The sequence below is a fragment of the Pinus tabuliformis genome, chromosome 6 (genome assembly GCF_031772625.1).
Source record: "Pinus tabuliformis cultivar Carrire ecotype Pingquan chromosome 6, CPIR1, whole genome shotgun sequence".
In the NCBI taxonomy this organism is placed as follows: domain Eukaryota; kingdom Viridiplantae; phylum Streptophyta; class Pinopsida; order Pinales; family Pinaceae; genus Pinus; species Pinus tabuliformis.
In genome coordinates this window covers 846,067,883-846,091,821 of record NC_142292.1, presented here as the reverse complement: position 1 = coordinate 846,091,821, position 23,939 = coordinate 846,067,883, and the positions used below count along the sequence as shown (strand labels likewise).

Here is a 23,939-nt window from a genome sequence, read left to right as displayed (position 1 = left end):
CTTAGCTACAAACCTGGCTTTGTATTTCTCCACACTATCGTCTACAGCGTATTTGAACTTGTAGATCCATCTCGAACCTACCACTAATCTGTCCTAAGGCCTAGGCATTACTTCCCAGACATCATTCACCATTATAGAGTTGTATTCCTCCACCATCGCATCCATCGAAACTTGATGTTGAGCGGCCTCCTGAAAACTGGAAGGTTCCCAAACCTGAGCTACTAAGGCTTAATATCTATTTGGCTGTCTTCGCTCCCTTTTACCATTCTTGGGTGCACCAATGAAATCTTCTGCATCTCGTAGAATCTGTCAGAGTTCCCAGCTCGTTCTACCTCTGGTAGTAGGTGCATCTATTAGCTCTTCCTCTTCCTGTGACTCCTGTTTTGAAGGAGAATTCTTGGTACTAGGTTCCGCTAGTTGAATAGGTTTGACCAACTACTCATCTTTTGACTGCTCCTCGGAAGGTATTTCTCGAGATTTTCTGAAGGCCCTATCCTCCATGAACCTCACATCTCGCTGAACTACTACCTTCCTGCTTTTTGGAAGATAGATTCTATATGCCTTAGCATTCTTGCTATATCCCACAAGATATCCTTTCTCTGCAGTCTGGTCTAACTTCTTCCTATTTTCCTTGGGCATACGACAATATGCTAAACTCCCAAATATCCTGAAATAACTAACTTCAGGTGTCTTCCCAGTGAAGACCTGCTCTGGAGTAATCTTGCTCAATGCTCTATGAGGAGTTATGTTTTGGAAATAGACTGTCGTGTTGCATGCTTCTGCCCACAGGAATTTTGGCATATCCTGATCATACATTATAGCCCTAGCTTCTTCCACAATAGTCCTGTTCTTTCTTTCTGCTACTCCATTCTTCTCCGGATTGTAAGGAGTTGTCCACTCTCTTCTGATGCCCTCTTTAACGCAAAAATTGGTGAAGTCCTTGTTGACATACTCTCCTCCATTGTCTGAGTGCAACACTTTTATTTTCTTTCCTGTCAGATTCTCCACTAGAGCCTTGAACTCTTTGAATCGACAGAAAACCTCATCCTTGGTTTTTAGAAAATAGATCCAAGTTTTCTTGGAATGGTCATCGATGAAGGTGACGAAGTATTCGGCACCACTAAGAGCTTTTGTGGACATCGGTCTGCAAATATCTGAGTGTATCAATCCTAGTACACTCTTGGCCCTATTTTTACTTCTAGGAAACACTGCTTTGGCATACTTGCCTAGAGCACACCCTCTGCATACATCATCTCGTTCTGTACTAAGATCTAGAACTCCTGTTACAGTTTTCCTGAGAATTCTCAAAGCCCCATGGTGCAAATGTCCCATCCTTTTGTGCCATAGTTCATTCAAATCCTTGTCTCCATTATTGCCTATTAGTGCCATTGGTGATTCCAGCTGCAACCTGTACAACCTGTTACTTTTGATTCCGATCTGCACCTTCTTTTTCCAACTCGGGTGTTTGACGTATACTTTCTCCTTAATGAAGAAAACGTCATAGCCCTTGCTTTGAAGTTGAGATATGGAAAGTAAGTTCATCCCTAGTCCTGGCACATGCAGCACATTGGTAGCTCGGAACCGCTCTCCTGTTTCTGTTTGAAAAACTATAGTACCCTTCCCTACTGGAGTACACTTTGCCTTATTCCCCATGGTGATCTGAAAATTCATTCTTTCCTCTTGATAATCTGAGAAACATTCCCAGATTCCTGTCATATGCCAGGAGGCTCCACTATCTATATACCATACCCCTAATGATGCAGAGCTTACTATGCAAGCAACTTCTTCTTCCAATTTGGAAGCCAGTATAGAGAAATCGAAATTTCTATCTCTTGTGCAATCTTTTGAAAATATGCACGAGTCTCCAGACGTGGATGCCTCTGCATCATGATCTTGACCCATAATTGATTTTCCCTTCCTGTCTCTGAATCTTTGCTCTGATACCATGTGAAAATTTCTAAACAAAAATTCTATTGCTGCAGTAACTGATTTATTTTACCTACTTATTTTCCAATAAGTTATTTATGAAAACCCTTAAGCAAATATTAAAATAAATTCTACTGCAGATATCACACCATTATACATAAACAAATACATGCACAAGAATCAAACACATCAACACATTTATTTTTGGACAATTGTCCCCGGAAAAACCCAATGCGGGAAAATTGGTGCAGCAGAGGAGGGTTTTATTAATCTTCAGCAACAATCGCTTTTATAGAAAGATTTTACATAGACACTGGGAGAAAACACCTGAGACTTTTCTCCGAGACTTTCTGACACCCTGAAGACTTCCTTTCCCTATTGCGTCAGCCCTGCATCATTCTGCTTGGCTCTGCGTTGCTCTGTCCTTCACTCCATCTCCCTCTACGCTGTCTCTCAGAGTGCCTACGTCAACCCTTTTGAGCTTCCTGACTGTTGCTTAATCACCCCCTCTTCCTCCACCCTACAACTCTCTCTTTGAAATCAATTTTCCTTCCTCTCTGAAAAAATCGATTTTCCTTGGGATACTGAGTATCTGCTGGTGTGTCTCCAAATGACCCTCAAGTCTTCTCTTATACTTTTCCTGTTGATGAATCAACGGCCGAGATTAAGTCCCTAATCAACGACTAAGATTAGAATAGACTTGATGCTCGTCCCTTAGAAGCTTCTCATCCTTATCTTTATTAATACCCATTAATATTTTTATTTTCCTAAGTTTAGACTTAGGAACCCATTAAAAATATTAATTATTTTAATAACTCCTCATTCGGATGGAATTTCCCAAAACGATTTATGGGTCTTGGATATCTCATGTGCTTTAGTCTCTCCACCAATTTTCATGGCTAGAGCACATCCGATGCTACCCCAAATCAACACCAGGTACTCTGCTTTGCAGGTTGCGGAGCTATTTTTTAGGGAGGTCTTCCAGTTGCATGGTCTCCCCAAGACCATAGTGAGTGACAAGGACAACCGCTTCATGGGGGATTTTTGGCAGGAGCTCTTCATGCTGGTGGGCACAAAGCTCACTCCAAGTACTAGCTACCACTCCCAGACTGACGGGCAAACCGAGATAGTTAACAAATCGTTGGAGGGATATTTGCAGAACTACGTGATGGAGCAACAACGAGCTTGGGCGAGATGGCTACATTTGGGGGAGTATTGCTACAACACCAGCTATCACATGTCCATCGGTATGTCATCTTTCCGAGCTTTATATGGATATGATGTTTTGTCTTATGCTAACCTTGTTTTTGGAGATAGCCGGGCCCCAAGGGCCAAAGATTGGATACAGGAGAGCCAAAACATTCTTAAAGCTCTCAAGAAAATTTGCAAATAGCCCAAAACCAGAAGAAGATGTATGCAGACAGGCACAGGGTTGAGAGACATTTTGAGGTGGGGGACTTAGTTTTCTTGCGCCTCCAACCTTACAGGTAGTCCACGCTAAAGCAGAAGGGGCCTGAGAAGCTACAACCACATTTTTATGGCCCTTATCGGGTGACCAGGAGGGTTGGTGAGGTGGCATACGAGTTGGAGCTTTTGTCGGGGAGCAGGGTGCATAATGTCTTCCATGTTTCATGCCTCATGAAGGTACTGGGGAAGCATGTGACTACAGTTACTGAGCTACCTCCATTGGATGATGATGGGCATCTAGTTCTTGAGCCTGAGGCTATCTTGGAGAGCAGAGAGAGGAGATTGAGGAGTAGAGTCATCAAAGAGTTTCTGATTAGATGGAAGAACCTGACCAATGAAGATGCCACTTGGGAGGGTGAGTAGATACTTCAACACCCAACATTGCAGTTGCTTGAGGGAAAGCAACATCTTGGCGGGGAGGACTATGATATTCCCACTTAGCAATGTTTGCTAAGTGAAATATCAATTTTGCTCAATTTTCTCATTTTTGGGTGGAAACTTAAGAAAAGTGGGTTGTAGGGCCCCAATTGCAATATTGGGCTAAATGAGGGCTCCAACATAATGAAAAAGGGGAAACCAAATTGCTAGTGGATGGTGGGGGTCACCCCCAAAGGGAAATATGCTCCCCTTTGGGGAGCACACACCCATGGAGGGAAAAAGACAAGAAGGTCGATGTATGGGGCCTGCATAGGGAAATGGAGGCTCAAGGCTAAATAGAAGATGCATTCATCATTTTGGGACTTTTTGATCATTTGACAATTACACTTACCTAGCATGCTTGAGTTGAGAGACAAGTCAGCAAGTGTTGTTGAGCACACGAGATTTTCAGGCGAGAATCTCACCCTACCTTCGGTGGACTTCAAGTGCCAACCCAAGGAGGTGATCTACACTACATTGAGAGCTATCCTAGGAGTTTTTTCAACTAATTCGTGGAGTTTCTGCAACAGGTTGGGCACAACAAGGGAAATACACACCTCTTAGGGGAGTGAATTGTGGAGCATAGGGATCATTAGGCTTTTTGGGAGTGATTTGGGCAACCATTTGTTGGAGTGTTAGCTGGGAACGATTTTGAGGGAGTTCGTTGTGGCATTGATGCATCAATAAGGACTGCGTGGGCCTATGCAATAGTCTTCTCGTGCCACATGTGGGGAGCTCGGGAGAAGCTTGGTTGGGTGCTAAGGCGAGTTGAGATTTGTGGAGACTTCTGGAGGGGAATTTCGTTGGACTTTGCTACCATTTGGGGACTTAAAACAATGCTATTTCTTGGTGGGTCGATTTGCCCAACAATTGGAGAAGAGCGTGGAAATTGGGGCAAATTTCGGAGGTCAAAACTAGGCCAAACCCTTTCTGGGTTTTGGTGGGTTATTTGTGGGGAGACCAGGGTTAATTTCCCAGAATTTTCTGTGCACCGAAGGAGGGCCAAACAACAGATTCTTCCAGCTAGTAGTGCAGTTTTCTAGGACCCACGCAGAGCATTGAGAGGAACATCTTCCTAGCAGCCGAGCAGTTGTTTCCATCACCTGGGTCTTGTTAGCTTGCCTTGGGCAAGCTCAGGTGCATACATTCCAAGCTCATTTTTGTACCCCCTTTGCATTATAATAAAATGGCTCAGTTCTGCGGAATCTTTGGACTACTTCTGAGTATTTAATTTTGTGTGAAATTTTGTGTTGCATATGCTATGAATGCTTTGTTTATCACTTTTATTTTTCCTTAGGGATATTACACAACAAGAATCTCTAGGAATATTCATCCATTCATACATGGCCCATGCAATGATGCAACGCTACAAAAGATCAAAATTTCCACAATTTTGCATAGAATAGCATTAAATTTCAGACTTGTATGGCAAAAATCCCAACAACATTTCATGTGAAAAAGTAAATAACAAGATAAGCATGAAAAAATCACTTACATGTACAAATGAATATATCCAATCATCAAATTATGCCAATAATGAAGCTCCAAGACGAGAGATAGATCCAAACATCAAAACTCATCCATGTAATCCAAACTCATCCTCCAAAAGGGAATGCGGAATTCTCAAGTAGCTACTAAATCCAAATCCAAGTAATGATGAGAGAATGAATCACCTCCCATCTATTTATACAATCTCTAATGAGTTCGATTTGCCTAATTTGGCCTAATTGAGCCCCAAATAATAAAATAATATGCAAGAATAACATTCGTTGGTGACAAGCCCACCAAGATAGCTCATTAACATAAGAATAAGCCTCGAAAGGGGGTAGAATGATTAATAAAACAAGTTGTTGGACCTTTGAGGAGGATTAATGAAGTCCATAGTGTGCCATGATGTGAGAATGAACCTCAAACACAGTGGACAAGGGGTTGGCCCCTTGTTTTCCAAGAAAATCCCTGTAGTGCTCCCAAGTGGGTGTGGGGGCACAAGGACATCGTCATGGGTCTCCAAGTGGATCGCAAATGCATGTAAACCATCTGTAAGGGCTAGGATGATGACATAAGAGATCCCTTTGTCTCTTGCAGTGAGACACATCCCCATCTGGACCCTAGAGCACATGCCAAGTGTATGGTGCAAGGGTGGAGCTGGCTGGGCATGGTGAACCAGTTGCATTATCCTCATCCAAAAGGTGGAACACGAACAATCAATGAGCGGTGCTGGGGATCCATGAAGTAATCTTTGCAATGGTAGAGGCCTATGGCTCTCAACCCTCACCCTACAAGTGTTAATGTGGCCCTTTGGAGGGTTGGGACCCCGTATAGGAAGACCAAGCCCCAAATGGAGACCCACCTTCAACCCTGCATAAGATCCAATGTGTTCCCTTGCCCTCCAATACAACAAATCATTAGAATAGTCAAGTAAAAGAGCTTACAAATGATGGAATCAATGGGGCACTTCATGGTGAAATGCCCTTCCATAGTGGGCTTTGGCACGTACAAGTGTCTCCAAGCTCAATAAGGGGGTTAACCAAGGACCCTATTAGGTGGTTTCAGCCTTTAAAGGGGGTGACATGTCCATGGTACATCCATCAGGTGGTAGGTGGCAAGTGATATAATGATGGAGCAGAGTGGGGATCAAGGGAAGGATCCAGGCCACATGTCATGGGACAAGAGGGTAGCTATAATGAGGGAAGCCCACACTTGGGTATATGAGTGTAGGAGGGAGCAAATCGTGGTACATGAGTTACCCAGCCTTTGTTTTTCCACTGTTCTTCATATGCCTTTTGCCTTTACTTGATTTTTCTTCATAACTGCTTGGGGCTCCATGAGATGAGACCATGATGTATAGGATAGTAGTAGGTAGTAGGTACCCCCTTTTAAGGTGGGGCATTTTATGGCCCACCAAGGGTTGGGAAAATCATGGGTTCCTTAATGTGGAGGGGGCTCATCTAGGGCCCATAGGAATTAGGGTGATGGCCATAAATAAGGGTAGAGCTCATGTTTGGCTTTTGCCCACGTGCTAAATTTGTATGTCTCAACCATCTTTTGCATTTTGTGGTACATTTCCTGTTGAAAGTGGCCAAATTATGCTTTTTCTTTTCTTTTTAGCTACATCAACCTCCGGGGCATCGGTCCAGGCCCGACGCAAGGTGTGGACAAGGGGAGGGGGAGGCTAACCCTATGTGGACCTGGAGGGGAAAAATGATGAATGGGGTTAGAATGAGCAGAAGGGAGTGATGCATATGGTGTCGGGAAGTGGGACCACACAACCAAAATCAGGGTTTCCCATGTAGTGCTACCCGAAAAGCTAATAGCCAGTAAACAAGATCCCATGGGACTAGGATACAAGGGTAACCACCAAATCGGGTAGAGGAGATAAGAGTACAAACCTAGCCCACTCTTTCCACTGAATCACCCCACCAATCCATGCCCAAAAGTGTCCATGAAAAGTAAGGAAAGTTACTCAACTATACCAATGAAAAGCCATACCTTCGGGGTCGGGAGGCCCACCTTTTAACATACAATCATAATAGATGGGCGAGCGACCACATCACTGGTTCAAGTGGTGGAGATAATGGCACATCGAGCTATTTGGTGGCTGCAAAGGGCTGCTGGCTGAGGACCATCTAGGAGAAAATTTTTCTCCTATACACACTATCCATAGGTGGTGGGTAACATGCCATCACCTCATCATTGTTGTCACTTGGTCTAGTGATAACCTTGTAGGGTACCCCTCTCCAAGGATTGCTAGATTTTGCAGCAACATGTACCATTGCGTTAGTTACCTTCTTTTGTAAAAAAGGATAATGTTTTACATAGATGGATTATTGTGTACCATAGTTCTGACTTTAGAGCTTCATCATAAGTTGTATTGGCTCTAGTTAATCGTTATTGCCTAATCACCAATGTGATCTAGCCATGACAACTGTCAATACTGTATCAGGCTGAGTTCACCACAATCATCCTCTTAACATTTCATAATTACTGAGAAAACTCAATACATCAACCACTGGAAATACAGAAAATTAATTACTAAGGTGAGGTAACTACAAGAGTCATCAATCAATTTTATTAAACAATTGATAGTAGATTTGGCATGTTAGCAGAGGCATGTGTTATTGAACCAGGACCAAGATTCAATCACATGAAGAGTGGTGATGAATGCCAACCATTGCTACCTCTAACCATATGAGTTTCAATCCTGCAGGACATTGGTTGGGTACCATAGTCTATCTCCTCACTCGAGATATCTAGTACGATGGTTGATTGACCAATTTTTGCAGATTCTAATTAGGTTGATGTATAAACTTCTGTTCGAAGGTAATGAGAGAGTTCATAAGTTTAACAATTGCACTTAATTGAAAAGGCTGTGTTGTGATCATTCTCAGGGATGCTTTATTGAATTCTTGTAATACAAATTTCTTATTATCATTCAAATTTTCAATAGGAAATAATACTATATGTAATCAACTAAACAAATACAATTATGCTCTTTCATAAGCATAACAATTTATATACCATCAAATTATATAGATAAAGTTGTAATCTTGTACAAACAAATCTCCAGTGCTCTCAAGTTATCTTTATTATGTATGTTGACTTCTATGTGTGGATATACAATAATTGTGCCATATCATCCAAATAGTCATGTTTCATTAAATCTCTAAAAATTCCTGCTTCTTCAACAAATACTGAAAGATTGAATTGCATGTTACAATTGTTTCCATATTGATGCATCATTCTTTGCTTTAATCAGTTAATGTAGCATATGTTAAAGAATACCATTACATTTTTTTGACATCAAGCTCCTTTGTGAAAGTCCATTTCAACTCATTTCCTCACTTGTTGATCTGTTGCAACTTCTTGAGGTGCAATATTGTATAACTGACAAACTTCAGATTGCCATTTGTTTTGATTATGACCTTAATCAAAACCTTTCTGTATTCAGCATTGTGTGATTTTGAATGTAGTTCAATATCCTCTTGTATGTAGGGCATTACATACTCGTACACTCTCAGAGTTTTTGTTGTGATCCTTGGCTGCAGCATGTGATTTTTGACATATTGCTCACTTATTGGAGAACCAGGTACATTGAATATTGCAACAATGTTGAAGGGGTGGTATAGAAACTTTGAAGCAATTTTGATTCAAAAAATAATTGTTAACCATGCCTTCTGTTAAAAAGCTTAGAAGATTTGGAGGCCTCAAATTAATTTGGCAGCGGTTTTCCCAAATCGATAATTTCATGCCACTACTTTCCCCTCGTAAATATCCATATTCTATCCATTTTAACATATCCTGACATTTGTTCATAACTCCATAATTGCATTCCTGTGAATCCATTGGTATTCTAGCGAAATTAAATTGTTTTGTAAATTAATTAACAAAATTTCAATATTCCCTGAGAAAACTAAATATACGTTTGTTCACGTGTCTTTGATTTTGTGATTTTTCTTTTCAGTAACTTGTGTTACATGTTGGACAATAAACTGTCTCAGTAATTTTTACTTTGATGATATATAAATAACTTAATAAATTATGGCTAGTTAGATATACCCCTGTTTAGAGGTGAGAACATTCTAATGCATTTATTATTTGCAGGGGATTTATAGTTAATCTTGGTGACATGCTTGAACGATGGAGCAACGGAATTTTCAAGTATAAATGTTCTACCAAAAGCTTCATTTTAGCCATCGCTAAACTTATATTTTAGAGTTCTTTACTAGAATATGAAGGAGGAATCAATTGTTTCAATTGCCAATCATTTATTTTGATCAAGTTACTGCAATCCATGCTTGCCTACTATATTTTATTACTAAATAATTTTGCAAATCATTTTGTAGGAACAGATGTACGAGAATCTTCTTAAATAATGCCATCTATAAGAGTAATCAACAAACCACTTTGAGCTTGTGATGTCTGCTAAAGGAAACACCCAAAGTAATTTATAAAGTTTGAAGCATGATATGGTTACAAGGATTCACATGCTATCAATAAGAACCAAATATTGTTAACTTATTTAGGTAATTGCATTATTGCCATGGTTGATCTTGTTTATCTTCCTTTTACCAATATCCAATGTTATGTGAATTGTTAGAGATTAGAACTCAGTTTTGGTCTCAGACTGACATCTAAAAGAATTACCCATGGGAAAAGATGTTGATCCATGAGAGAATACTGGTCATAGGTGTTACCCATAGAAAGCACAAATCCAATTTGCGTTCCTTCAGCTGCATTGCACAGGTCATATGTATATTGGCAGTTTGGATTTGTCCTTTCTTTCACATGATTGGGAGATACATCTTTCATTAGAGGAAATTTCAGCCTAAAAGTGGCCTCCTAAGGAAAAATAATAAAATAATAGTTAAAATAATAAAATAAGAGATGAATTTTGGAGGGAAAAGAAAAAAATACCTTTTTTTTAATAGTATTTTTGGCTTATCTCCTTACAAGTTTACTTACATTTCAAGTGTAGACACTCATTGGATGCAGTATTAAATTCCACATCCGAGTACACATTATGCATACTTTTGAGAAGACCCACATTAATAAAAAATGAAGATACATTAAAAAAACATGTTCAACACGTTTTTTAATGTATTTTCAAATTTTATCAATGTGGGTATTCTCAAAAGTATGCATAACAGATACTTGTTAGATGTCAAATTTCATTCTGCATCGAACGAGTGTCTACACTTGAAATTTGAGTAAACCTATAAGGAAATAAGCCAAAAATACAACTAAAAATATAGTTTTTCTTCTTTTCCCTCCAAACTATTTACATGTATGTCTTTTTAAATTTAAAGGATTTTGATTGGTTTACATATTATCACATGAAAATTTCATGGGCACTTTTAGGCTAAAATTTCCTCTAATGTGAGGCATGTTCGTGTGTTGAAGTTATGCATTTGGAGGCAATTTTTCAAACGTGGTACTTGTTACCCACCCAAGTGGGTAACGCTTAAGAGAAATTTTTTCTCCTAATGAATCACCCTAACAACCAGTGGCCCTATCATGATTCACATATAGCTATGGTTCAAAGTTATCTACATATGTCTAGTTAGTGCTCTTTTCTTACCTAGCATACCTTTTGAAGGAATGTGGGTCATCTATTACAAGTTATAGCAACCATTTATGTAATCACATGCTTCCATTTAATGTTAAGGGCATTCTAATATGAATCAAAGGTTTAGCTAGATAATTGGCCGCCCTTGACTGTATCCTTGTTCTTGCACTTCGCCTGATGTAATCGTCCTTTTCGAGTGATCACTCTAGTGGGTCGACTTAGTTAGCCTATTTGATTTTGGTAGGCTATAGTTGGTAAAAGGGGGGATCGATTGCTTTAATTGTTTAATGTCACTGGAGGGTGACGCAGAGACACCAGCGTATGGGCAAAGGGTCCATCTTGGGGTTAGGGAGTCACTGTGGAGAGTGAGAAATTTGTTACTAAATTTCTCTTAGTATTTTTCCTCTGTTTTGTTGTTCAAATTCTTGTACTTGAATTACTGTTGAAAAATTAATAAAGAAACCCTCATCTGCTGCACTAGTTTTCCCGCATTGGGTTTTTCCGGGGACAATTGTCCAAAAATAATTGTGTCAATATCTTTATGTGTGTGCTAGAATTTCTCTAATTTTCCAGCATTTATTTTTTCTTCCGCAATATTTGTTTTGTGAAGGCTGCAGTGTATATGTTTCAATATTTGCCGTAGGAAACTACAAATAGTTTGTTTAATTAATTTAACAAATAGAAGAAATATTATCAGTTGCTGCAGTAGGATTCCGGGTTTCGGAATTTTCACATATCCAAGGGAAACCTAGGGCAATAAATGGTCCTAGAGCTAGGGCTTGTTATATCTCGGGATCCCACTGTTGGAATTGCTTCAAATTTGGAGGGCCTCTAGAGAAAACCCCAGCGCAGTTATGGAACAAAACTCGAGGTGTTTTGATGGGTACAATGGGATTTATGTGATGCCCTAGGTGACCTATTCAGGCTATGCCTAGAAAGAGAAAGAGGAGGCAAGAAAAATAAGCGTTTAGGTGACCACCAGTGGATGTATTAATGCCTTATCCTTTAGGAGAGATGGAGTCAAAGAGAACTTGGTGTTTGGAAAAGATTTACCCAATCAAAGAGGTCTTCAAGCAACTTTGCATGGCATTAGGGCATGAGGGAAGCTACTTAAGATCTTTATACTTCGATATGCAATAATTGATGACTAATCAAAATGTATTCAACAATAATAATTTGTAGGAACATTCATCCATTCATGCATGGCCCATGCAATGATGCAACGCTAAAAAAGATCAAAATTTCTACAACATCGCATAGAAAAGCAATAAATTTTCAGACTTGTATAGCAAAAATCCTAGCAACATTTCATGTGACAAAGTTAATAACAAGAATAAGAATGAAAAATATCACTTACATATACAAATGAGTATATCCAATCATTAAATTATGCCAATAATGAAGCTCTAAGGTCAAGAAGATAGAATCCATACATCAAAATTCGTCCATGAAACCAAACTCGTCCTCCAAAAGGGAATGCGAAATTCTTGATGTAGCTACTAAACCCAAATCCAAGTGATGATGAGAGAATGAATCACCTCTCATCTATCATCCAAACCATCATCATTTGGATTTCAACTTCTCTTCTTGAGTATTCAGACCTGTTACCCACCACTTGTGGGTAGTACGCATAAGGGAAAAATTTTCTCCGATATGGTCCTCAGCCGATAGCCAGCAACCCCTAGATCCACCAAACAGCTCGATGTGCCATTATCTCCACCACCTGAGCTAGCCATGTGGTCCCTCGCCCATCTGTTATGATTGTATGTTTGAAGGTGGGCCTCCCAACCCCGAAGGTATGGCTTTCCATTGGCATAGTTTAGTTATTTTCCTTACTTTTCATGGACACTTTTGGGCATGGATTTGTGCGGGGATTCTGTGGAAAGAGTGGGATAGGTATGTACTCTTGTCTCCTCCGCTCGATTTGGTGGTTAACCCTTGTATCCTAGTCCCATGGGATCTTCTTTATTGGCCATTGGCTTCAAGGTTGACACTACATGGGAAATTCTGATTTTGGTTGCATGGTCCCGCTTCTCGACACCATATACATCACTTGCTTCCACTCATCTTGACCCCATTCATCATTTTCCCATCTGGGTCCACATGTATCCATTGGGTCCCCATAGGGTTAGCATCCCCCTCCCCTTGTCCACACCTTAGGTTAGGTCTGGAATGATGCCCTAGAGGTTGATGCAACTAAAAAGAAAAGAAAAAGCATAATTTGGCCCCTCTCAACAGGAAATGTACCACAAAATGCAAAATACGGCTGGGACATACAAATTTAGCATGTGGGAAAAAGCCAAACATAAGCTCTACCCCTTATCCATGGCCATCACCCTGGTTCCCATGGGCCCTAGATGAGCCCCCTATTCATTAAGTGTTAATTTATGGTATGTTCTATGCTTATAGCAGTTTACTTATCTTTCTTATTATCTTCAATAATTCAGCAGAGAGAAATAATACAAAGAGAATCTTATTTATATCAGTAGTAGCAAACCTTAGATCAGCGACATCAACATTAGCGGCTTCATCATCAAAACTAGGGCAGTCGATATCTCGCAAACCGATCGTCGGATCGACTTGATTCCACCGCCAAAAAATGCAGCCTTCAGAGGAGATCCAAATGGACCTACAACGCAGTTCTGAGGAGGGAGTCTTCTAGTCAATGTTGGTCAAACTTTGGTTCTGCAGTTGTAGCCCTAAAACTGTGTCCTTCCTTCCACATGTGTGAGAGAGTCTTTTTTCTACGCAGTAGAGAAGAGCCTCTTTTCTGCGCAGGAGAGAGAGGATTGTGATGAGATGAGTGAGTTCAAATGATGAAAAGACCTCCTGTATTTATACACAATTGTTGATGTTTGAATAGATACGACTGTTGGGCTTCTGAGCCTACATGAGTTGCTGGTTGGCTTGATAATTATTCAATAATCAAAATAAATTCATATCTCCATAAATAATTATCAGAATCGGATGATCTTTAGATCAATCTTATGCCTGTCGACGAGAGGAGTCTAATAAAAATATTATCAGCCATGAATAAGATGAACCACATGGAGTTTGGCCCTAGTTGCCAATTTTAACACTCCCTCTCAACTAGGGAGAACTCCATCTGCAATCTGTCTGTCAGTCGCTACTATTCATCCATCAAATGCATTGCCCTGTACAGCTTGACCCCTACTCTGCTTTGCTCTATCCTGCCTGCTCTGCTCTGTTCTGTCTTGCCCTGTTCTGATATGCTCTGCTCTGCTCTATTCTGCCTGTACTGCTTTGTCTTGTTCTGCCCTGTACTGATCTATACTGCTCTGCTCTGTTTTGCTTTGTTCTGTTCTGCTCTGCTTTTTTCTGAATTAAGAAGAAGAAGAAGAAATGATTGAGGATGCATCATATTGACTCAAAGTCAAACTCAGAGTATGTACCACTAGTCCTAGACCAGTCTCAACCAACCCGAAGTCGACGTCATTGTGAGTATAACTCCTACCACTGGTCCCAGATCAGTATCATCCTCCAGTGGTCCTAGACCAGTATCATCCTCCACTGACTCGAAGTCAGTCTCAGAGTGCATACCACTGGTCCTAGACCAGTCTCAACTGACCCGACGTCAGCGTCATAGTAGGTACCACTCCTACCACTGGTCCCATACTAGTATCGCAGTCTGAGAGAGTGTACCACTGGTCCTAGACCAGTCTCAACCGAACCGAAGTCAGTGTCGTAGTATGTACCACTCTCACTAGTCCCAGACCAGTACTGCATTGACTCGAGGTCAGTCTCAGAGTATGTACCACTGGTCCTAGACCAGTCTCAACCGACCAGAAGTCAGCTTCATAGTAGGTACAACTCCTACAACTGGTGCCAGACCAGTATCATTGATCTCAGATCAATGAAGGTCATCCTAGCGTAGGGAGTACGGTAGATACAGCGATGCGTCCATTGGTACTACTATGGTCCCTAACTTCATTTCCCTGCTCATTGATCAGATGAGAGGTACTTCCCATGAGTCCCAGACTGCATGGGTAGGATGCCTTGACAGGAGAACTTAATCAATCCCATCCTCACAGGAGAATGAATCATCCTGCTACAATATCGCCATGGAGAACACATCATCCAGGTCTCATAGGAGAACTAATCATCCTGCTACATAGTCGTCATGGAGAACACATCATCTAGACCTCATAGGAGAACTAATCATCCTGCTACATAATCGTCATGGAGAACACATCATCCAGACCTCACAGGAGAACCAATCACCCTGCTACATAGTCGCCATGGGGTGTATATGTACACCACCAGGGGATAGTGAATCACCGTGTGGTCATATGTTGCTCCAAGAAGTACCTCGCACCCCCTGGAGCTCCCGAAGCTCAATGCATCATACATGACCCTCATTAGAGGGTTTCTGAACAACACCAAGTCGTTCTCGGAAAGTCAAGAATTTGACCTTTCCTAGGGGCTTTGTCAGAATGTCGGTGACCTGTTCATCTGTACCAATATGTTGGAGCCTTATAGCTCCTCGCTGCACCATATCTCAAATATAGTGGTACCTGATATCGATATGCTTGGAGTGATCATGAAACATGGGATTCTCTGATAAACGAATCCCACTCTGGTTGTCACATAGGATCACAGTGGTATCTAGTGTAAATCCAAACAGCTCACTTAAGAGCTTCCGCAACCAGATTGCCTCACAGGAGGCCATGCTAGCAGCAATATACTCTGCCTCGGCGGTGCTTAGAGCCACCGACTTCTGCTTCCTGCTCATCCAAGATATCGAAGCAAATCCGAGGAGAAACAACACCCGAAAGTGCTCTTACGGTCAACCACACTACATGCCCAATCAGCATCAGTATATCCATGTAGTCTCACATCTTCGGTAGTGTATCTTAACCCAAAAGTGATTGTGCCACGAAGATATCTCAACAGATTCTTGGCACCAATCCAATGTATGTGGTGAGGTTCAACCATATGTTGACTCAATGTGTTGACTGCAAAACATATGTCTGGATGGGAGTTCACCAAGAACATTAATGCTCCGACGAGTTGACGATACTCGGTGGCATTTCATAAAACAGGTCCAGCAGCACTACCGCTTAACTTTTTGAAGTCAAGCTCCATTGAGGTAGTTACGGGCTTGCAATCCACCATACCGAATCTTTCCAGAATCTTCACCACATATTTTCCTTGAGATAGGAAAATTTCCCCTGGCTTCTGCCAAACTTCAAGTCCTAGGAAATAGTGCATCAGTCCTAGGTCCTTCATTTCAAATTCAAAAGCCAACTCCCTCTTACATTTGTGAATGAGAGGGTCTACACCTGTTAGGAAGAGGTCATCCACATACAGCACCAGTATGAGAGGTTTGTCATCTTCAACCTTAAAGTAAAGGTTAGGATCGGCTTCACTCCTAGTGAATCTCAACTTCATCAAGTAGCTATTGATCCTCTCATACCATGCTTGGAGTGCTTGCTTCAGCCCATAGAGGGCTTTCTTTAACCTGCATACATGAGATTTTTGATCATAAATCTCAAATCCTTCGGGTTGCTCCACGTAGACCTCTTCTTTGATTGAACCATGCAAGAACACGGTCTTGACATCCATCTGATGTAGGTTCCATCCTTGTGAAGCCGCAAGGGCTATGATCGAGCGGATGGTCGTATATCTGGTAACAGGTGCAAATATCTCATCATAGTCTATACCTTCCTTCTGGGAGAAACCACAAGCAACAAAACGAGCCTTATACTTTTCCGTACTTCCATTTGCTGCATGCTTTATCTTGTAAAGCCATTTAGAAGTGACAATTGTCTTGTCCTAGGGTCTGGGAACTACTTCCCAGACATCATTCTTCATAATAGACTCATATTCTTCAGTCATAGCATCCTTCCATACTTGATGCTTGACGGCATCTGAGAATGATGAAGGCTCATTTTGTATGATCGTGTTCACGATGGTCAATTATCCTTGATACCTGTTAGGTTTCTTATTTTTACGGAAGGTTCTTTGGGGTGCAGCATGTCCTTCAGCATCATCAAGTAGCCCCCTAAGCCAAGAGGGCCTCTTCCTAGAAGAGGAAGGCTCAGATGGATAAATAGGATCCATGGGTTCCTCCACATCAGGCATTGTTACATCATCTGCCCATAGAAACTTTGGAAGTCTTTGATCATGGAGCATGGCACAGACATCTTCCATAATCGTACGGTTCTTCCTTACTGCCACATTATTCTACTCAGGAGTATATGGTGTAGTAGTCTCCCTCTTAATGCCAACCTCAGATATCCCTGAGTGAACCAACTGTAATATATTGGAGGTCTCACTTTGGCTTGAGGGGAATGGTACCCTTTTGAGCTTTCCTTCGGCACATCCTAGACATACACCTTCTTTCTCTACTCGGAATTTGGGCATCCCTGTCACCATTTGTCTTACATCGGGTAGAGCTTTATAATGAAGGTGGGCAAACCTCTGATGCCAAAGTTCGGACTGAAGAGATGTGTCATAAGACATGACACCTAGCGGACTTCCACTGACCTGATATAATGAATCAACACAAAACCCAAGAGTAAAGGCATATTTAACATTATTTTTCCATACATGTACCTTGCCATTGCTGAAGGTCACTTTGTAGCCTTTGTCTTCCATTGCCGAGATGGACACCAGGTTCTTTTTGAGGTCAGGTACATATAATACATCCTGTAAGTGGATTGTATTACCTTGATTCAATTTAAGAGAGACATTGCCTACACCTTTCACGAGATATTTCATATTATCTCCAAGGACAATTTCCAAGTTAGTTTCCTTCTCTATTAGATTATGGAGAACTTTGTAACCAGTGAAGTGCCTTGAGGCACCACTATCAATGAGCCAAATTCCCATTGAGTCCGAAGGAGCAGAGGTAGATAGAGCAGCTGGTAGATAATATTCATCTTGCTTATTTTCAACAATGTTGGATTCATACCTGGAATTTCTAGCTTTCTTGAATGATTGTCCTCTTCCTTGACTTCCAGCACTCCTTTTACCTCTGTTATTAGATTTGTCATTCCTTTGATATTCATGAGAGGAATTTTGATCATCGTCCCGGTGTGAGTCCTGTCTATCAGGGCACTCCCTCACATAGTGACCTACTTTATCACAAATGTAACATCATCCTTTTCTTCCACCCTTAGGTCCAACCTTTCTTTTTTATTTAGTCCCGGAATTATTTTTTTTCTTAGCATGAGAAGAAAAGGCAGTAGGAGGACCTTTAGGCATGGGCATTTCTTGCTTTTCAACCCTTGTTTCTTCCTGAATGCATCTAGCCATTAATTCCTCGAAACCAGGAATTACATTATTGTTCAGAAGAGTAGTCCAGTCTATCTTAGATTTCCTTGGATGTGTTCAGGTCGGAGATGTAGGCCACCAAGCGCTTCTCAATAGAGTCCCGGATGATCTTCTTCGTTTTGACTTCACCGGTTTCCATTTATTCTTGGCAGCAACAGTTGCATTTGATGGAGGCTCAACAGTATTGGCTCTCACATGGTCCAATACTCCTTGATCTTTTAAGGTTAGATCGATAGATATCTTCCATCCGTGATACTCAACTTTTTCACAGAGCTTGTCTTCGGCAGGAAAGAGTGATGTGGACCCCATAGTGCTTTTAGGATAGCCTTGCCAATCTTCTTTTTGGTGATTACTCTTGCTCTTACTCGGGCTTTGTCTTCACCTCAGCTTTGATACCATGTTAATTTATGGTATGTTCTATGCTTATAGTAGTTTACTTATCTTTCTTATTATCTTCAATAATTCAATAGAGAGAAATAGTACAAAGAGAATCTGATCTATATTAGCAGTAGCAAACCCTCGATCAGCAGCATTAGCATTAGCGGCTTCATCATCAAAACTAGGGCAGTCGATATCTCGCAAACCGACCGTTGGATCAGCTTGATTCCACCACCAAAAAATGCGGCCTTCAGAGGAGATCCAGATGGACCTACAATGCAGTTCTGAGGGAGTCTTCTGGTCAACGTTGGTCAAACTTTGGTTCTGCAGTTGCAGCGCTAAAACTGCTTCCTTCCTTCCACATGTGTGAGAGAGAGTCTCTTTTCTGCGCAGTAGAGAAGAGCCTCTTTTCTGCGCAGGAGAGAGAGAGATGTGATGAGATGAGTGAGTTCAAATGAGGAAAAGACCTCCTGTATTTATACACAACTGTTGATGTTTGAATAGATGCGATTGTTGGGCTTTTGAGCCTACATGAGTTGCTGGTCAGCGTGATAATTATTCCATAATCAAAACAAATTCATATCTCCATAAATACTTATCGGAATCGGATGATCCTTAGATCAATCCTACACCACTCGACGAGAGGAGTCTAATAAAAATATTATCAGCCATGAATAAGATGACCCACATGGAGTTTGGCCCTAGTTGCCAATTTTAACATTAAGGAACCTATGATTGTCCTAACCCCTGGTGGGAAATGAAATTCCCTACCTCAGAAAGGGGTACCTATTGCTACATCTTACACATCATGCTCTCATTCCGTGGAGCCCCGAAAAGTAATGAAGAAAAATCAATCAAAGGCAAAAGGCATATGAATAAGGGTGGAAAAAAAAAGGTTGGGGTAACTCATGAACCACGATTTTCTCACTCCTACACTTATATACCCAAGTGTTGGCTTCCCTTATTTATAGATACCCTTGCACCATGGCATATGGCTTGGAGCTGTTGATTTGGGGTAGCATCGGATGTGCTCTAAGCCTCAAATTTTGCAGGGAGGCTTGGGCACAAGTATTCCAAAGAACTCAGAAAGCATTTTTGGAATTTCCACCCAAAAGTGATTTTATTAAAATAATTAATATTTTTAATGGGGTTCCTAAGTCTAAACTTAGGAAAATTAAAATATTAATGGGTATTAATCTAATCACGGGTGAAATGTTGAATTTTCTAAGTCTATCCGTTAGAAAATTAATCTGTATTCTACTGGTTTATTTCTTCTACTTGTAAATTCTGAACAAGTTATTTAAAACATTTAAATACCGAAATAAACACAATACAATCACAACATCTACAGATCATCAACTGAAAGAAAACAAGCACACAAGTGACATCATTATTTTTGGACAAATGTCCCCGGAAAAACCCAATGTGGGAAAATTGGTGCAACTATTCAGAGGGTTATATTATTATGCAGTCTTTCTGAGTACAACTAGGTGCCTAACCGGCTCACCCGACAGAGGAAAATGCACGGCAGAAATACCTCTATATTCGGAAACAGGTATTCAGAAAACCTGTCCTACAAAACTCTCTTCGGCACAACTGAAGCTCAATACTGGCCCTTCTGGCCTCTGCATCAGCCTCCTACTGACCTGCGTCAACCCCAGGACCCTCTGCGTCAGTCCTCTCAGGCATTGCGCAGCCTCTGGGACCCTCTGCGTCACTCTAGCAGCCTCTGTGTGGATGATGTTGCCCCTCTGGCCTTTGCGTTGTGTCTGCTGGGCTCTGCGTAGCCTGGATTGGCTACTGCTCTCGCTCTTTCTCCTTTTGTGCTGGTCTCTCAGCACTGTCTCTGCCTCTCTGCCTCGTACTCACTGCCCCTTGCTACTGATCACTGATTCAACTTTGCTTAGCAACCCCGCTCTAGCAAAATAAGTGACTGATCACTCTGGTGTGTTCTCCAACTGACTCTCAAACCTCTTCTTATACTTTTCTTGTTGGTCCATCAACGACCGAGATTAAATTTCTAATTAATGGCTAAGATTAGATTTGGCTCGATCCATGACTTTTGGAACCTTCTAACCCAATTTTATATTGATACCCATTAATATTTTAGTTTTCTTAAGTTTAGACATAGGAACTCCATTAAAAATATTAATTATTTTAATATCTCCCAAACCGGGTACGATCTGTCCAAACCATTTCTGGGTCTTGGAAATCTCATGTGCTTTAGCCTCTCCACCAATTTTCATGGCTAGAGCACATCCGATGCTACCCAAATCAACACTCCCTCTTAGCGAGGACTGTGCTCTAGTAATACTCCTCACTAAGCATTACTCTGATTATCCGGCATCGGTACTTGTGCTGATGCTAGGCCTCCCCGCCCAACATCCTTTGCACTGCTGCATCTTGTACTACTGCCCATGGCCCTGCCACTGCGACCGCTGCATCCATACGGCTGCTCCCTCTGCATCTGTGTTGCTGCTGGTCCTTTCTCCCAACACTGCATCTGCACTGCAACCTTCGCTTGTCATGCTGCATCGTGCTACTGCATACTGCTACTGCACTGCAACTTAGTTACTAAGAAGTAAGTAACTGATCCACCCAACTTTTGACATCCCTGTCAGGCTAGAAACACTCCTGATGCTAAAGCTCCCTCTGCCGCTATCAAGTGCTTCCTCTACTGACCTCTGCGCTGTTGCAACAACTCCCTGCATCTCGCACCGTTGCACACCTCTTTGTGCCATCCTGCACTGGTGCAACACTCCCGTGCCTCTCGCACTATTGCAGCCTGCTAGCCTTGTGCTGCCCGAGGACTCCTGTAACGTAGCCGTCTCTGCCGCTTCATTCGCATCTGTCTCTACCTACATCCGCTAGTCCTGCTACTCCTCTTCGGGGCTCCCGTAGCAAGGTATAATCCAAGAGGTTGGGTACCTCAAGGATCCTGCCCCTCATCACCTGTAGTCCTCCTGACTACAACTCGATGTCTCCCCACTTCTTCTCAAGTGGCAGATGAGCACTCATGGCATAATCGTCATCTTCCTCGACTTTTTTCTTTGCCCTCGCTGGTGCTACCTTCGAGTCGCAAGCCTCTCCCTTACTCTTCTTCCTCGGACACTGGTTCGCGTAGTGACCCAATTCCCCACAATGGAAGCACTTGACCTTGGAGAGATCCTTCTTCTTCCTCTTTTCCTGCTTTCCCGTAGATGCTAGAGCCGCATCCTCTTCCTCTTCCTTCTTGATCCTGACCACTTTGCCACTATTTCCCGCCTTGGTCAGCCATCTGATCTCTTCTTGACGAAGAGCCGCACACAGTTCTTCCTAATCCAGAAGACTCGTCCTGCCCAGTATGCTCTGGATAAATGTCTCCCAATCCTCGAAGACTGCGTTGAGTGCGGTCCTTACCATCAACTCCTGATCCAGTGTGGCCCCTATGGAAGTTAGTTGGTCATGGATCTCCTTCAACTGACCGAGGAAGACATCTATCTGCTCTCCCTTCTGCATCTGGTATGACCTTAGTTGATTCTCCAGGAGCATCTTCCTCTGCACGGAAGTATGCTGGTACAATGTCTTCAAAGTGTCCCACATCTCCTTTGTCGTTTCCTTCTCAGCAATATGTGGGACCACATGATCCTTGACCCCATCAAGGATGATACACTTTGCCTTAGCCATTGCCTCGTCGTACCTTTCATTAGCTATCGGGTCAACTGGGATAGACATCACTGTCAAGGCGAAGCCCTTGATACGATGTCTGTCTAGAATGGACAAGATCCTGGCCTTCCAAACCACGAAGTTGGACGCTTTGTTCAGCCTATCCTGATCTCTCAGCCCATTCACGACCATCTTGCTGCTCTTCTGTCGACTCCTCCAAGTCTCTCTACTTCTCGCCTGGAAGTTCTCGATTTGACTCCTATTGAGTCTCTCTATTTCCCTCTGGAAGTTCTCGGTTCAACTCCTTCTGAGTCTCTCTACTTCCCGTATGGAAGTTCTCGGTTCAACTCCTCCGAGTCTCTCTACTTCCCATCTGGAAGTTCTCTTCTGGACTCCCTTTGAGTCCCGATTTCCCTCCTAGAAATCCTTCTGCCAACTATCAAGTTTCTCTTCTTCGATCGTCTGTTGAACTGCAACATTGATCCGGATTCCTTGGCTAGAAATTTGCGTTGGCTGTAACTCCTTCTCCCTTGGTCTTGCCCTGTTAGGTATTGTTCTAACCACAGTATCCCACTAGCTTCGCACCCGCAAGCTGCCCACAGCTTCCTTCGCCCCAGCAACTAAAGGATTGAGCTTCTTAGCTCTACGCAATCCCGACACCGACAAATCAACTCCCTTAGCCCTCCTGGCCTCTGCGTGAGCCTCTCTCTGTCCTCATCAACCTTTGCACTGGCCTCTCTCTAGCCCAGACTGATGATGCAGTCCCTCTGTGTCAACCCTTCCTTTGTCGCTTCTAAGGGATCAACTACTGTCACTCGGGAGCGCTGATTCTGCTGCAAATGCTCTGCTCAGTTGATGCCTTTAGTTTTCCTGTGATTTGTAACCACCCTCTGGTACCATGTTGAATTTTCTAAGTCTATCCGTTAGAAAATTAATCTATATTCTGCTAGTTTATTTCTTCTACTTGTAAATTCTAAACAAGTTATTTAAAACATTTAAATATCGAAATAAACACAATACAGTCACAACATCTACAGATCATCAACTGAAAGAAACAAGCACACAAGTGACATCGTTATTTTTGGACAAATGTCCCCGGAAAAGCCCAATGCGGGAAAACTGGTGCAGCTATTCAGAGGGTTATATTAATATGCAGTCTTTCTCAGTACAACTGGGTGCCTAACCGCCTCACCCGACAGAGAAAAGTACACGGCAACAATACCTCTATATTCGGAAATAGGTATTCAAAAAACCTGTCCCACGAAACCCTCTTCGGCGCAACTGAAGCTCAGTGTTGGCCCTTTTGGCCTCTGCGTCAGCCCCAGGACCCTCTGATCAGCCCTCTCAGGCACTGCACAGCCTCTGGGACCCTCTGCGTCACTCCAATAGCCTCTGTGTGGATGACGCAGTCCCTCTGGCCTCTGCGCTGTCTCTGGTGTGTTCTCCTACTGACCCTCAAGCCTCTTATACTTTTCTCGTTGGTCCATCAACGGCCGAGATTAAATCTCTAATCAACGGCTAAGATTAGATTTGGCTTGATCCATGACTTTTGGAACCTTCTATCCCAGTTTTATATTAATACCCATTAATATTTTATTGTTCCTAAGTTTAGACTTAGGAACTCCATTAAAAATATTAATTATTTTAATATCTCCCAAAGTTGGTACAATCTGTCCAAACCATTTTTGGGTCTTGGAGATCTCTTGTGTTTTAGCCTCTCCACCAATTTTCATGGCTAAAG

The 23,939-nt window shown here is 42.0% G+C and overlaps 1 protein-coding gene across 4 annotated transcripts in view; it reads left to right on the top strand.

Annotated features, from left to right (window-relative positions):
* Nucleotides 1-23,939, top strand: part of LOC149261524 (azadirone synthase LFS-like) — a 396,585-nt gene that overhangs the window by 267,770 nt on the left and 104,876 nt on the right. For 2 of the 4 annotated variants that reach the window (XM_089422347.1, XM_089422352.1), the window contains exon 8: nt 9,412-9,468. The exons of the other annotated variants lie outside the window; for them this stretch is intronic. In XM_089422347.1, coding sequence (XP_089278473.1) covers nt 9,412-9,468 — 57 coding nt within the window. The remainder of the gene's footprint in view (nt 1-9,411; nt 9,469-23,939) is intronic. 4 annotated transcript variants of the gene reach the window in all.